Source organism: Ovis aries, chromosome 19 (assembly GCF_016772045.2).
Source record: "Ovis aries strain OAR_USU_Benz2616 breed Rambouillet chromosome 19, ARS-UI_Ramb_v3.0, whole genome shotgun sequence".
Lineage (NCBI taxonomy): Eukaryota > Metazoa > Chordata > Mammalia > Artiodactyla > Bovidae > Ovis > Ovis aries.
In genome coordinates, this window is record NC_056072.1 from 42,796,236 (window position 1) to 42,809,160 (window position 12,925).

Below are 12,925 nucleotides of genomic sequence, written 5' to 3' on the forward strand. Positions count from 1 at the left end.
GGGTCCCGAAGGCAGAGTGCCGCCCAATGTCCCAGTTGATGGCATTTGTGGCAAGCCGTTCTAGGAGACTTGTCACGGTTTGGACACTCTTTGGCCCAATGCCCCACCTGTCTACAGATCAGGCATTTGTCTCGTGCCTTGTCCTTCAAGGACTCGGGGTTTGCCATGGGGCTTCTCTGGAGGGCGGCCAGCATCTGGGCATGCCTTGTCTCTTTCTTTCTCTCCTTCTCCTGCGCCTTGGCCTCCTTCTCCTGTTCTCTGTTATAAAAGGTATTGGTGGCTGTCTGGACCATCTCATCTAAAGAGGCAGCGGGGTCCTGCTGTTGTAGCTGTTGTAACTTAATTCTGATATCTGATGCACATTGGGACAGGAATTTGTCCTTTAAAATCACCTGTCCCTCATAAGAGTCTAAGTCCAGATTGGTAAACTTTTGGAGTGCCTCTTTTAGCCTTTCCAGAAAGGCAATGGGGTTCCTGAGTCATTGGGCTCCTGAGTTATTGCTGAGACCCGGGCACAGTCCCACAAGTAATAGGCTTCCTTTTGTTTCCATAGGTAGACTTCCTTAGGGGTGAGTCTTTCTGAATCTTATCCCACCCAGAACTGTTGCAACCTGAGAGCCAGGTGTCACCGGGTCAGGGTGCAGATCCCCAGGCAGGCTGAGGCGTGACAGCCTCCTAGAGATCGAATCCCCGGGCAGGTCGAGGTGCAATGGCCTCCTAAGAATTGGGTCCCTGGGCAGGTCAAGGCTTGATGACCTCCTGGGACCCCTGGAACTAGCGGATCCCCGAGCAAGTTGAGGCGTGACAACCTTTCGAGGACCTGATCCCTAGGCAGGTCAAGGCATGATGACCTCCTGGGACCCCCAGACTAGAGTTGGGCATCCCCAAGATCTCCAGTGTGACCAGTGCTGGGTAGAATTAAGGGGTTTGTAACTCATTGCTAGTTTGCCCACCATGGACGGAAAGAGATATGATGTAAGCTCATCCTACCTAGTACTTTTGCAACCTGAGAGCCAGGCGTCGCCGGGTCAGGGTGCAGATCCCCAGGCAGGCTGAGGCGTGACAGCCTCCTAGAGATCGAATCCCCAGGCAGGTCGAGGCACGCTGGCCTCCCGAGAATTGGGTCCCTGGGCAGGTCGAGGCGTGACAACCTTTCGAGGACCAGATCCCTAGGCAGGCCAAGGCGTGATGACCTCCTGGGACACCCGGACTGGAGTTTGGGCATCCCCAAGGTCTCCAGTGTAACCAGTACTGGGCAGGATTAGGGGGTTGGATATTATAGAGTATTTCCCTCCCAAGGCCAGCTATTTTCTGGTTGTCTCTCCAGAAGATTGTAGAGGCAACCTTGTGGGTCTGGATGGGGCTCAGGCAAAGAGCATGAAACAGGAGGGAAGGGGAAGAGCACAACCTTTGAAAGAATGACGTAGCACAAGGGGATAATGTAAACCAATGAAAACCAACTGGGTCCAAGCTGAAAAGTCAAATTCAAGTACTTAATCCCCAATCTATAAGCCAGAGGTGGGTGGTTCCCCAGTGGTAAAGATGATCCTCCCACTCATTAGCATATGAATTCCATCCCTTCACAAAACCTAGCCAGGCCTAATTCCGTGGCCCCAGCCCTTGCCCTTGGCAATGGTTCACACCCTGAAGAGTGGCTTCTCTCTGGATCCTAACAAATCCACCTCGCTTTGTCTTTCAATGAATTTTTTGCAATAAGACATCAGGGCCTGAGTTTCATTAGTTTTGGCCGAGCTTGAGTCCCGGGAGAGAGCTGAAGGACAGGAGGAAAAAGCAGTGGGAAAAACGTGCCAAGGAATCCCCTTCATAGCTCGCTGGAAAATTTGCTAAATATCTGACTGGTGCTCACAATCTCATTGGTCTGATCCTTGGCACAGAGAAGAGAAAGGACAGAAGAACCCCCATTGGCTTGTGTAACAGCTACTGGGGCTCAGCAGACAGTGCCTTTGGGACATGCTGAAGAGTAGCCTCTCTAGAGTCCCTCAATTTTGCCCCCTGCCGCCCACCAGTTCGCAGGAGTTTTGAGGGAACAAGAAACAAGAGATTGTAAAGGAATTAAGATTTCGTTAGGTATGTCCCTCCAGCGAGGACCTCTTACCTTAACCAGAGGTCTTCTGGGATCTGAGGCTGGGCCCGGTGAGCTTTCTGCCGAGTTTGTTTTTCGCTGTCCTGGTTTCCAGCAAGATGGGCCTTCCCCTGCGCTGGATTTTCTTCATGTTCCGCCTCTACCGCGGGAGCTTCGCTGAGTTGGGCTCCTGCTGCGCCTGGCCTCTTCCGCGTGGAGGTTGTTTCAGCCAGGTTACATCCGAGTCACGGCACCATAGATGTCACGTGAGTGTATGTTCCTCGGTTCTTTGTCTCATCACAACAAAGATTTGGAGCGACGGACATTAAAGTCCTTGGCGCGTCGCAGCTGTCAGGTCTTGGACAAACTGTGTTTTAGCTCTTAGGCAAATCAGTGTTACAGCTCTATTTTATTTAGAAGATAGCAGGAGAATCCATCCTTGAAGCGTGAGGGCATGCCAACCCAAAGACTTGAAGAGAAGAGAGTGGAGGAGCACGTGGGAGAAGGGAAGAGAGAGAGGGGGAGAGAGAGAGAAAGAGCACACGCATGCAGGAGAGGAAGAGAGAGAGAGAGAGAGCATGCACGCGGGAGAGAAAGAGAGAGAGAGAGTACACGCACATGGGAGGGAGCCCATGTCCAGTTCTAACTGTTGCTTCCTGACCTGCATACAGATTTCTCAAGAGGCAGGTCAGGTGGTCTGGTATTCCCATCTCTTTCAGAATTTTCCACAGTTTATTGTGATTCACACAGACGAAGGCTTTGGCATAGTCAATAAAGCTGAAATAGATGTCTTTCTGGAACACTCTTGCTTTATCAATGATCCAAGGGATGTTGGCAATTTGATCTCTGGTTCCTCTGCCTTTTTCTAAAGCCAGCTGGAACATCTGGAAGTTCACGGTTCATGTACTGTTGAAGCCTGGCTTGAAGAATTTTGAACATTACTTTACTAGCGTGTGAGATGAGTGCAGTTGTGCGATAGTTTGAGCATTCTTTGGCATTTCCTTTCTTTGGGATTGGAATGAAAACTGACCTTTTCCAGTCCTGTGGCCACTGCTGAGTTTTCCAAATTTGCTGGCATATTGAGTGCAGCACTTTCACAGCATCATGTTTCAGGATTTGAAACAGCTCAACTGGAATTCCATCACCTCCACTAGCTTTGTTCACAGTGATGCTTCCTAATTCCAGGATGTCTGGCTTTAGGTAAGTGCTCACACCCTGATTATCTGGGTTGTGAAGATCTTTTTGTACAGTTCTGTGTATTCTTGCCTCCTCTTGTTAATATCTTCTGCTTCTGTTAATAATAGACTACAGTATGGTGTAAATACAACTTTCATATGTACTTGGGAACCAAAACGTTCGTGTGACTCGCTTTATCACGATATGCACTTGACTGCAGAGGTCTGAAACTAAACCCGCCAGATCACCCTGGTGTGTCTGTAATCTGAGGTGCAGTCTGGGCAGACAGGAGGTAACCTGATGGCCAAGAGGTGCTGAAATGTCTGAAGGACTAAAGCCATTGAAGGTGCAGACATAAAGCTTTAGCTGTTGCTAATTGTTACCCAATGTCTCCAAGTTCTTTTTCTGGCCTCAGGTTCACACCCCCTTAGAAATGGCCTGGTAAACAGAGCACAGAGCATTGACCTGTGGCCAGTGGCCATGCCAAGCGAGATGCAGAGCTTGTTCACAGAGCTCTGTGTTCCTTTCCTCTGCAACTCAGGGCTGATTCTGAAATGACTGTTGGCTGAGCCTGCATGCCTGGGATGGGCTAGGAAATCGCTTCTGAGTTTTGTTTTTCCAACAACAAAAGGCTGCTAGGTAAGGGCCTGAGGACACAAACAGTACAGGGAAGGCAGGTAGAGAGAAATCACGTGTGCAAAGCAGGAAGGGAAGAGCGCGTCACTCAGGGCAGTTCTGGGGTGAGAGCAGCATGGAAGTAGAGACAGCAGTGATGAGGTTGGCAAGGTCACCCTCACGTCAGGGCTCAGATCATACAAGGCCGTGTGGTTGCTGTTGTTCAGTTGCTGAGTCATGTCCGACTCTGCAACCCGATGGACAGCAGCCTGCCAGGCCTCCCTGTCCCTCACTATCTCCTGGAATTTGCCCAAGTTCATGTCCACTGAGTCGGTGATGCCATCCAGCCATCTCATCCTCTGCTGCCCTCTTCTCCTTTTGCCGTATACAAGGCCGTATAAGCCACGTGAACTACTTCAACTTTTATCCTGAGATCAACAGGAACCATAGACCAGATTTAATCAGAGGAAGTACCCACTTACTTCTGCATCAGGGTGCTCAGCTCAACCCTCTCAGTCTGTAAAGAAAGTAACCCTTTCTTCATCCATCAGGACTCTGTGACAGGTCAAGATTGAGCTTCAAGGCACTTGTTTACAGAGGGCTACAGGAAGCAGGAAGCTGTCCCAGCTTCTGTAGGGCCATTAAGAAATGTCACAAATAACCAGACAGAAAGATACTGTGATGCCATTCTGGTTTCACAGAAACAGCAAACATCCATAAAGGAATCCTGCCATGAGGGTGCCCTTGCAGAAAGCCACAGGACAAATGGGACCTGCCAGTAGGCAGGAGACGGTGTGGATGCTGTCAGAGCAGCAGACGCCTTCTAAACAGGTGGTCTCCCTGCCGGCTACATTTTTCAGGACAGGTAGATAGCATTGCCCACAGTTTATAAGTAGGAAGCTAAGACCTATGTGCCCCAGAACACACAACTGCTAAGTGACAAAGCCAGTCCTGTCTGTTCCCCAGATCCATCCTCTTTCCCGACCTCACAAGTTTTTTGCTGCCTGATTCTTTCAAGACCGCAGCACTGCCCCTTGTATTTGCGTCTTCTGGTGAGGTTTGTCCACAGCAGCCACTGGCAGGGGGTGCCAAAGGGACTCCAGCCCCCCCAGGATTACAGACATCAAGGTTAGCATCATCAAGGAGAAAAGGGCTTCCCTCTCCCCAGTTCCCAGAGACCCATCAGGGAAAAACTCTGGTCTTGTTTGGGTCACATGCTCCCTCCTGAACCAGTCGCAAGGAATCACAGTGTTCTGAGTGGTCAGCCCCTTTAGACAAGCTGGGGTACCGTGAAGGACATTCTCCCACTCAAAACCACAGGTAGGTGTTTGATCTTAGCGGGTCAGGGGTAACTTCCCAGAGGAAGTGGCCACTACACCGAGATTGGAAGGATGAGTTGGAATATTCCAGGCAAAGGGGCAGAGCAACAGTGTTCAGACAGACGGACGGGCAATACCAGAGCCCAGGGTTGCTCCAGAGTGCATCTTGTTCAGTCACATCCCCATTCCTAGCGCACGCCCAGCCTCCTTCCAACCAGTCCTCAGAGAATGCTTTAGGAATAAAATCCACAGTTGGCTGTGTGGTCTCAGACAAGTCACTTGCCCTCTCTGAACTTCAGCTTCCTTCTCAACCTGGTGGTTTCATCATCCTAACCTTCCAGGACTATACAAGAAGTCCAATTCAATCAGTCCTCAAATATTCAGCAAGCACCTCCTGAGTGCTTAGCACCCTACCAGGCCTGCAGAAGTCCAGGCCTGGCATGGAAAAGCAGAGCATGCCCGGGGTCCAGTGCACAGGGCTGGACCTGAAGCCAGAAATCAGAAGCTGTCCGGGGGAGAGGGCAGGACGAACGGACAGGCTCGTGGATGGTGAGGGCAGACTGTGGGCATTCTGCTCAGTTCGCAGTGGAGCAGTTTGTTAGCAATTCATGCCTTCTAACTTCTGACCTCCCCACCCCCATCTCCTGCTTCCCACCCTCCACCCTCCACTGAGTCTGTGCCTGGGCCACTCAAGCCAGCAGGCGGGGGAACAGGATGTTTCTTCCTGTGTCTTTGCCTCACAACTTCATAACCTGAATAACAGGTTGAGGTAATCCTAGAAACAAGGAGAAAGGAAACTGTTCGGGGTCTGGGAGGCTGCAGAGAGAATTCTTGCCTCACCTTGCGTACCTGCCCCAGGTGCTTTTCCCCTTCCTGCCCCACCTTCAGCAGGCCTGACCTGGGCTCCAGGCCCTCCCACCCCCCGCCACTGCTGGCTGGCAGGATGAGCCACCAGGGGACTCAGGAGCCCAGCGAGCTCTGAAGGGCTGAGTGGGTCACCAGGGACTTGGCCAGGAGGGACGTCAGGCCGTAAGAGCCCTTGCTGCCCCAACCCTTGAAGCCAGAGCCCTGCTCAGCGTGGGCTCCAGAGGGAGAGGCTAGCCCCCTGCCCAGGTACATGCCCCCTGCCCTCTGCCTGTCTCACTCGCTCCCTCTGAAGCTGGGCATGAGCCTGCCATGAGGACTTACCCTCTGTCTCTCTCATCCTGTTCCTGTCTCTCTGCTCTGTCTCCTTTCTCTCCTTCTGTCTCTATCTCTGCCATGTTCCTCTCCCTCTTGGCCTTGTTTTTGTCTCTCTAGTCTCTGTCTCCATCAGTATCCATGTCTGTCCCTTCGTCTGTCAGACCCTGTCGCCGTCCTTCCATCTTGTCCGGCCCCCAGGTCTCTTGGCTCCTCCACACATGGGGGACCCCACAGAAGGTCCTTCAAGCCTCCTGCAGGAGCCTGGGCTGCTTTCTGTGGGAAGTATTCTGAGAACATTCAAGAGCACAGTGGGGCTTCCCTGGCGGCCCCATGGTTAAGAATTCGCCTGCCGAGGCAGGAGACAGGGCTTCGGTCCCTGATCTGGGAAGATCCCACATGCTGCGAAGCAACCAAGCCCTGTGCCACACTATTGAACTTGTGCTCCAGCGTCTGAGAGCTGCAGGTCCTGAGGCCCACGCAGCCCAGAGCCCGTGCTCATCAACGGCAGGAGCCACCGCAACGGGAATCCAGAGCACCGCAGCTAGAGGGCAGCCCCGCTCGCCACAGCTAACAGAGAGCCCACCGAGCAAAGACCCAGCACAGCCAAAACCTTATCTCTTTACTTAATTTAAGTGCATATTTTTTATCTTAAAAAAAAAAAAAGCTTAGTAATACAAATTTCAGAAATTTAAAGTCCTAAAATATTCAGGGTGAGGCCAGATGATGGCTCAGCTTTCTCACCTGGAAGGTCTTAGTGGGTAGAGGGGCCAGGGTGGGTGGGAGGATTTTTCATTATTCTCAAAAGGAAATATGGGTTGCATTTGCTGTTGCCATTGATGAAGTAACAAGGACTGACCCCACCTGACTGCCTCGGTACCAGGTGTGTCCAGGTCTTCTGTCTCCTGTCTGGATCCTTGGCTGCTGGGCTTTGGATACAGAGTCTGCTGAAATGGATTCTTAGGATAAAGAGGATTCTGGGGTGGGGAGGAGGCGGGAAGAGTGGTGGGAGCAAGTTGCTGCAGTCAGAGACCCTCCATATGGCTGAGGGGCCTGAGACCCGGAACAGTTACCAGCTGCCTTGCTCTCCCCTCTTCTTCATCTCCAGACACCTCCTGAGGGGTCTCAGCACTGTCAAATCCCTGGTAACTACCGGCAGCTGGGGCGGCAGAGGGGCGAGGTGGGAGCGAGGATGACCCTGCCCCTGCCCAGGACGGGAAGGGAGGAAACTTCAGTTTCATCTCTCCTCTGAGACAGCACTGACTGGGTGACATCATGGGAACGAGGCAGCTGAGACCTGCGTCCAGATCCTGCCCCTGACTCTAGCACACTGAACGGCCCTGGGCTTAGCAATGGAGAGTCTTAGCTTACTCACTCTGAAGCGGGAGTGTGGAGGCATCGGGGGTGGAGGAAGGGAGGCGGGGTGGGTATGAGGATTAAAGAAGATGATGTACATACGGTACCCGGAGCAAACTCACCTGTGTGCTATGTGAGTCCCTGTTACTCATAATGTTGGCCCATCAGCAAAGATCACTTGAGCTTCTGCTTCCTAATGGTTTCACTGGAGCTGGCTAGCTCAATATCTCTCAGCTGGCTAGAGGGACAGAATGATGGATGGATGTACAAATGAATGGACAGATAGACAAATGGATGGATGGATGGTTGGAAGGATGGATGGATGGATGTATAAATGGATGGATGGATGGATGGACAAATGAATGGGTAGATGCATGGATGAATCAAGCCTCCAAGGGATGATGGCTGGCAGACTGCATCTTCCTCTGCGTCCTAATCTCTGCATTCCAAAAAGGCATGTTGAATTGAATATGAAACTCCAGGGGCAAAAGCTAAGAGGAGGTAAAGGCAGAGAGGGAACAGACGGCACCAAACCAAAAGAACTACGACGCGCTGGGTTTTAGGAACCTATCCCTCATCTTCAGTCTTGTTCACTTTCACACCCTAGATACCAGTTTCCAATCTTATTTTCTTCTCTCCACAGACTGACCCTGACCCCCAGTCACTCTTCACCTCGACAGGATGAGACTGTCAGGTAAGGCCAGGCTCTGAGGACTCCAGGGTTCAAGGTTGCGGTCTGAATCAGGTTTGGGAATTGCTTTTCTGTCAGCAGTGTCTACCCAGCCTGGACTCACAGCCCACTTGGCTTCATCTGTTCTCAGCTGGTCTGGCCAGAATTCCAGGAAAAAAACAATCCAGGGAGGGCCTGGAAGAGTGTAAAGAGGGGACTTCCTGCCTCGAAGCTAAGGGTTGCAGAAACTGGCCCACCTGGCTGGGAACATGGAGACTCACCCGCTCTGGGAAACACTTCACCCTGGCTGGAAATTACAGACAAAACATTTGTAGAGGGCTATTCTAGAATCCTGAAACCACAGGGCTGGGCACCAGGAGAGGCCTTTGCTCCAAGCTTCCACCCTCAGACTGTACCCTCTGTGTAGAGAGAGAGAGGGGAACTGAGGCACCAAACAGGAAACTGACACCATTCGTTTGTATTTCCAAACACCAGTGAGGAAGTTCAGAGCACAACTTTTATTTATTTTTATTGAAGTGTGTGTTAGTCACTCAGTTGTGTCCACCTCTTTGCAACCCCATGGACTATAGCCTGCCAGGCTCCTCTGTCCTTGGGATTTTCCAGGCAAGAATACTGGAATGGGTTGCTATTCCCTTCTCCAGGGGATCTTCCCAATCCAAGGACTGAACCCCAGTCTCCTGTATTGCCGGCAGATTCTTTGCCATCTGAGCCACCAGGGAAGCGCTGTTAAAGTACAGTTGATTTACAATGTTGCGTTAATTTCTGCAGTACAGCATAGTGATTCAGTTATATACAGATATACACACATTATTTTCTATATTCGCTTCCGTTATGGTTTATTAAAGGATAGTGAATGTAGGTCCCTGAAGAACACGGGTATTATAGGCACCTTACTTATCCAGGTTCAGGTCCCACCTCCTGTCACTTACTAGCCAGTGACCTCATCTGCAGTTTCCTCATCTGACAGCGGGGATAACCGGTAGCCTACAACACAGAGGGGACTGAGATAACGTGTGTCAATGCCTCTCGCCTAGCACCCGACACAAAAGGAGGGCCAAATGATGCGAGCTGAGGCCCTAGAAGATGAGGGACCCCACAGACCTGAGCCCCACCCCATGGGATCTGGAGGGCCTTCTCCCTCGCCCCAAGTAGCTTGAGACCAGCACGAAGCCACAGCTGAATTCAGGGCTGAGGAGCAAGGGTGGTGGAGACGGAAGTCAGACGAGACCCGGCACCTTCAGAGCGCAGTGGCCGCAGACAGAGAGGGAGGTCAGGCACGGAGAGAGGGAACTTGCCTGAAGGTTGGATTTGACTCTCAAGGCACAATGGGGGGTCTCCAGGGTCCTTGAGGTGGGAGGTATGGTGCGGCCTGCTGCAGGCCTGGCAGAGTCACGAGGAGAGGGAGCAGACTGGGAGCTCCGGGGGCCCGGCTCACGTGTGTGGGAGAGAAGACGGAGCAGCCTGGCTGTGAGGCGGAGAGGTCACGTCTGGCAGGCGGGTGTGCGCTCCTGCAGAGCGCTGTGTGTGGTTTGTGATGGCTTTTGGGGGGAGTTGATGGAAAACACAAGGGACCAACCCCACCCCCCCAAGCCACCCTAGAGGCCACGTAGTCGTGACAACTACCGCATCCTTCCCCACCAGCCATGGGCTCAGCAGCAGGCATGTTACTCTGTCCACTCTGTGACTGAGAGGCTTCAGCTCAGAGGTGCTGAGCCCCTGCCCAAGGTCACACGGTAGTGGGTGGCCACCCCGAGCCTTCCTGCCTCTCAGAGCCGCAGCTCACCTGCCTCCTACTCTCTTGCCTCAGGCCTCCCCTCAGGGTGCTAATTCCCAGATCTCACCGCCTGAGACCTCACCCCTCTCCAAAAGGCTAAGAGGAGCCCAGGAAGTGTGTGTCTAAGCCTCCCTCCCAGCAGCCCCACCTTGGGGAGGGTCACGAGGTAACTTTGCAGCATGATCCCCCATTGGGTCACCACGTGGATTCACACTGGTCTTGCCATGCAGGCCGGGGACTGGTCCATGGTGTGGGCAGGCTCTGGACCTACAGCGTGGGGCAGTTGCTCCATTTTCACATGACGTTCAGATAAAATAAGGTTCAACCATGATTGACACACAGGATTAACTCTTCCTCTCATCCGTGCATTCGGATATGAAGTTGGTGAAGTTCATTTCCAAGGCTCCTAGCTTTCTTTTTTCCTTCCTATTAACCCCTGTGGAGTTCTGTGCTCACAAAATTCCCCAGCAAATTTGCATCCAGGAAAAAGATAGACTATGAATATGTTAATCCCTGTGACCCTGCCTCCAACGTGGGATCTTGGGAAGAGGTCTCACTGAGGGGATTTGGGAGGACGCGCGTGGAGCCTTGCCGTGTGGCCTTGCCGTGCGGTCTAGCGCTGTGGTCTCAGAGCAGCATCTCCTTGCTCTGCAGGTCTGCTTCGCTTCCTGGCCCTAATTTTTGCCGTGGTTTCCACGTGGCTCTTCATCCGAGAATATATCAACTTCAACATAAAAACCCTTCGCCTGCCCCGCTGGATAGGTGAGTGGGGCTCCCTACTGGGGCAAGAGCTGGGGCCAGGGGCCAAGGTTCTAGTCCAGCCCTGGGTCACCCAGGAGGTGGCCAGACGTGGCAAAGGGCTGCCCTTGGGACCCCACATATTCAGGGTCAGGGAAGAGGAAACTGCACCCCAGTCCAGTGTCAGGAGGGCTGAGAACCCATGGAGAACAGAGAAGTGTTCCAAGGCCCTGGTCAGAACATGCGCCTGCATCAAGGACCATTTTGGAAATATGACCCAAGAAGGAAGGACAGAGGGAAGAAGAAAAGAAGGGAGGGACAGAGCGGGGGAGAAAACTGCCTGGGCCCTGAGCGCCTTCCACGCGCACTTGCTGTTCCTCTTTGCTCAGACCTCCCTGTGGCAGGTCCTCTCAGCCTCGGGCCTCTGCTCAAATGTTTCCTCCTCAAAGAAACCTTCCTGACTACCCCAGCTCGACCTGCACCTGCTCCTCCTCTTGTAGTCTTTCATGTCAGCCTGTCCCCTTCAGATCATCATTGTGCTGTTTATTTATTTGTTTATTTCATCATTACCTATCTCCAGCTCATGCAATGTGAGCTTCCTGAAGGCCAGAATTTTGTCTTGGGTATATCTATCTCTCTAATACCTCAGATCAGATGCTCAGTAAACAGTTGATAAGTGAAAGAAACATGGATGGATGGAAGGATGGATGGATGAATGATGGATGGGTGATGGTTGCTAGCAGCTTTACATGCGTGGTCTCATTTGACCTGCATGAATGCCCCATGGAATGATTCACAGTATATTTGTGGCGTGGACTTAAGCATGACCTCATGTTGTCATTTTATGTGTGGTCTGAGAAAAAGAGAAGCTCCGAGAGATTAAGAAACTTCCTGAAATGTCCCTTCTAGATATCAGAATAGGACTGGGAACCCAGGTCTCCCAGATCTAAATCCTTTCAGAGGAAGGAGAGAAAGGGAGGGAAATTTATACCTCCGGATTTGTCCTCCTTAAAAACCAAGAACCACCTCCACTGACACAGTCAAATGTAGTAACCTCTAGTGGCCCTAGCCAGCTCACGCCTTCACAGCAGTGAGAGGACAGGCACCCTGCCTTTACCACCAGCTTCCCACAGTGGAATCTCATCGGGCCCTTACCCCATCTGCTCCTTGTCCGGCACACCCCACACCCGCTCAGAACAGTTTATATAGATATAGATACGTGGTGCCCACCAGGTCCGTGGGCCCTGGGCACTGATTTCACAGACTGACTTGGCCGTGCTTCTGGCCTTGGAGGAGATCAGTGCAGATCAGTGCAGGCAGCTCAGTGCAGGCAGCTCGGAGCAGGAGTGAGCTGTGGAGAAGACAGCCCCGGCTTGGGGTAGGGGGGAGTGTTTGAAGGGAGCCCCCAAGGTAGTCTCCCTCTCAGAACTGAGCCACCTGGGGTGTGACGAATCAACACATCTCCCCAAGGCTCAACACACAACCGCTCGGTGTTAGGCCCCCAAGACCCTGGAATGAGGAGCACCCCAGAATGTGGCCCCAGCTCAGGGTTTGAAGGGGGGATACAAACACAATTCATTATAGCATATAGAGAAATGGAAGTATATTAACATGACTGGAGTCTTGCAAAACACATACAGCGACTTAATGCATTAATATGGAAGCACATATCTTGCTGTAGCACCACATTTCCTACTGTTTTTGTTATTATCTTGGTGTATGGTTGGTTTCCTTTTTAATCCAATCTATTTTATTTTACACATTCAGTAACTTGCTGCCTGGTAGAGTAAGAAGCACTGAGTGTCTCAAAAAAAGTGGGAATAAATTTATTTGTAGGGGAGTTCATAGGCTTTTCCAGATCACCAAAGGGGTCTGTGGCACAGAAATTGGGCAATTAAAAATTTCCTGATTTGGCTGATAAACTGGGCAGGGTTCTTTCAGATGAGAATGATGAACCCCACTGTAAGTGGTTTAAACGAAGTGGGATGTCATTT

The 12,925-nt window shown here is 51.8% G+C and overlaps 1 protein-coding gene across 6 annotated transcripts in view; it reads left to right on the top strand.

The window, feature by feature from the left end:
* Nucleotides 1–12,925, top strand: part of FAM3D (FAM3 metabolism regulating signaling molecule D) — an 81,549-nt gene that overhangs the window by 43,989 nt on the left and 24,635 nt on the right. For 5 of the 6 annotated variants that reach the window (XM_060402288.1, XM_060402287.1, XM_042236007.1 and 2 more), the window contains 2 exons: nt 8,372–8,422; nt 10,848–10,955. In XM_060402288.1, the coding sequence (XP_060258271.1) occupies nt 8,410–8,422; nt 10,848–10,955 (121 nt within the window). In that variant the 5' untranslated portion in view covers nt 8,372–8,409. Of the gene's footprint in view, nt 1–5,702; nt 6,307–8,371; nt 8,423–10,847; nt 10,956–12,925 lie in introns of those variants that run through there. The other variant, XM_012099782.5, reaches the window with a different exon arrangement.